Raw genomic sequence first — 2,500 nt, 5'->3', positions numbered from 1 at the left:
TCTCAGTGGATGGCAAATCATCTCAGATCATAGTGGGGTGCAAGGGTGTTGGACTGAGCGTTTTGAGCAAGCGCTTCAGTTTGGGCCACCGACGGTTAGTATGGACGTGGGTAGTGCCATGATCGTAGTATCTGATCCCCCAATTGTGAAGAACCTTCACCCTGAACAGAAGTTATGGGGGCGATCTCCAAACTAAAGGGGGTACTGCTGTAGTCTAGTGTCAAACCCATGGCACATGGATTCCGGGCTATTCTGGCTGCCATCTGTCAGTCTGGTACAACTGCCCTGAACCTATTAAGGGGTGTGGTATTCCCACAGTAGTTGGGAAAAGAGGATTGCTGGGACTTCAGAAATCATCGAGACATTACACTGCTCAACATACCAAGTAAGGAACTCACTCTCGTCTTTCTGAGGTGCATCTGACACCACCTACATGAGAACAGAGCAATCTGGATTCACTCTTGGCAAATCTTCGAGTCACTGTGAGGGCTACTGTGAGTTCGGTCATAGGATATTTTCAAGGCATACTGACTTCAAGAAGACATTTGTCTCATAGTATTGTGTGTCACCCTTAGAGATCCTGAAGCTTTGAGGAATTCAGACAAATATTATTGAATTAATAGTAAGTGTGTATACTAGCATACTGAAAGAGCTGTAAAGTGTGACAGGAACATGTTTAGTTTCTTTAATGTGAATTCGTGAGTGAGACAGGGCTGTTATTGCACCTACGCTTTTCAACACTCGCATGGACTGCATAAAAGGCAGAACCATTATCCAAAGTTAGTGTGGAGTCCTTGGTCGAAAGACCTCTTGGATCAAGACCGTGATCCAGTCTTCTTTGGGTTTGCCAGGAGAACCTGCTCAGTCGGTATGTGCTTGCGACGAAAACATCAAGGACAGGAGCCATGAACTCGTTCGACAGGAGGATCTGGAGATGATGGCACCTGTGAGGAAGGACCGAGCCGTGTGTCTTCAGGGCCATGATATTTCCCGTCCTGTTGCGAAACCTTAATCATAACTTGTGCCTTCATATTTCATCTTGACGCCTTTTGCAACAGGTCCTTTCTTCGAATCATGGGCACAGTTGGCAGGACTGCACTGTGGTGTTACCGTAGCGCTTGTTACTTATACACTCCAGGACTACTTAATTCTCTAAGGATGATCACACCTTTCAGGTTGTCTCTTCTAGAGACAACCCTTACGACTGGAAGCTGAAGGCGGATGCAGCAATGCACTTTCCCCTGCGTTAGCCACATTGATTGATTGGTGTGTGTGTAAACACACACACACACACACACACACACACACACACACACACACACACACACACACACACATATATATATATATATATATATATATATATATACATATATATACATATATATGTATATATATATACACACACACTTATACTGACACATATATGCATAAATATGTGTGTGTGAGTTTATATTTGAACACCACCTCTCAACCCAAACATACCAGCGTGTAGAAAGGAAGCATTTTCCACCTGTTGCACCCCAATGCAACAATACACAGAGGCATCAGAACGAGAGCTGCCTTTTCTGAAATTAGATTCCAAAAGGAAAGTCGCTCCGGCCAGACCACGAGGAAGGCTGCGTGACCAGGGCAATAGGAGGGGGGGAGGGGGGAGGGGGAGGGAGACGATGAGTGAAGGACACTTGAGATTTGGAGATTTGCTTGTTAGTTTTAGGCCTTTGGAGTAAAATTTTGATTTCCCTCAAATACTTTGTTACGCTCTTTCTTACTTCGGGAGTAAAAAAAAAAAAAAAAAAAAAAAATCTGCTCACAATATCACGCTATACCCTGATTACCTTAAAAATTTCACCGGAGAATATTTATCTAAAAAAAAACAAAAAAGGAAAAAAATACCATTGTCACATTACTGTATCTGTTCCCATCGACGGAAAAGGCTTCTTCTCCAACTCACGTTTCGCTTGACCATTCCGATCATTCCGTTCCAGTCTCCCGCCGCCGTGGGAATCCCCCAGGCGCCGTCATGAGGCCGCACCAGGGTGTAGCTGCGGGCGGGGGGGAGGGGGGCAGGAGGGGGGGTAGGAGGGAAGAGGGGGTATGGGTTAGGAGGGAGGAGGGCCGAGGCAGGCAAGCAGCGGGGGTGGGGAAGAGGGGGGCCGGGGGGGTAGGAGGGGGGCAGGAGGGAAGAGGGGGTATGGGTTAGGTGGGAGGAGGGCCGAGGCAGGCAAGCAGCGGGGGTGGGGAAGAGGGAGGCCGGAGGGGTAAGGGGGGTAGGAGGGGTAGGGGCAGGATGGAAAAGGGTGGAGGGAGGGGTGTGGGGGAGACGGAGGTGGGGGAGAGGGGAGATGGGAAGGTGAGAAGAAAGGAGGTATCAAGGAATAGAAGAGAGCGGGACAGAGAGAGAGAGAGAGGTAGATTGACAGGCAAAGAGGGAGGGGGGTGGGGGGGGGGAGGGAAAGAGAGATCAAACAGTGAGAGTGAAAGAAAGAGAGAGAATCAA

General features: G+C 48.2%; 1 protein-coding gene across 1 annotated transcript in view; it reads right to left on the bottom strand.

Moving 5' to 3' along the window:
• LOC122267760 (glutamate receptor-like) overlaps positions 1-2,500 on the bottom strand; it is a 10,676-nt gene that overhangs the window by 6,113 nt on the left and 2,063 nt on the right. The window contains exon 2 of the mRNA XM_086554754.1: positions 1,955-2,045. Coding sequence (XP_086410880.1) covers positions 1,955-2,045 — 91 coding nt within the window. The remainder of the gene's footprint in view (positions 1-1,954; positions 2,046-2,500) is intronic.

This window comes from Penaeus japonicus, unplaced genomic scaffold, assembly GCF_977035675.1.
Source record: "Penaeus japonicus unplaced genomic scaffold, GWHDUDI00000001_assembly GWHDUDI00000030, whole genome shotgun sequence".
Lineage (NCBI taxonomy): Eukaryota > Metazoa > Arthropoda > Malacostraca > Decapoda > Penaeidae > Penaeus > Penaeus japonicus.
Note: the sequence above shows the minus strand (reverse complement) of the source record. Positions and strands in the feature narration are given on the sequence as shown.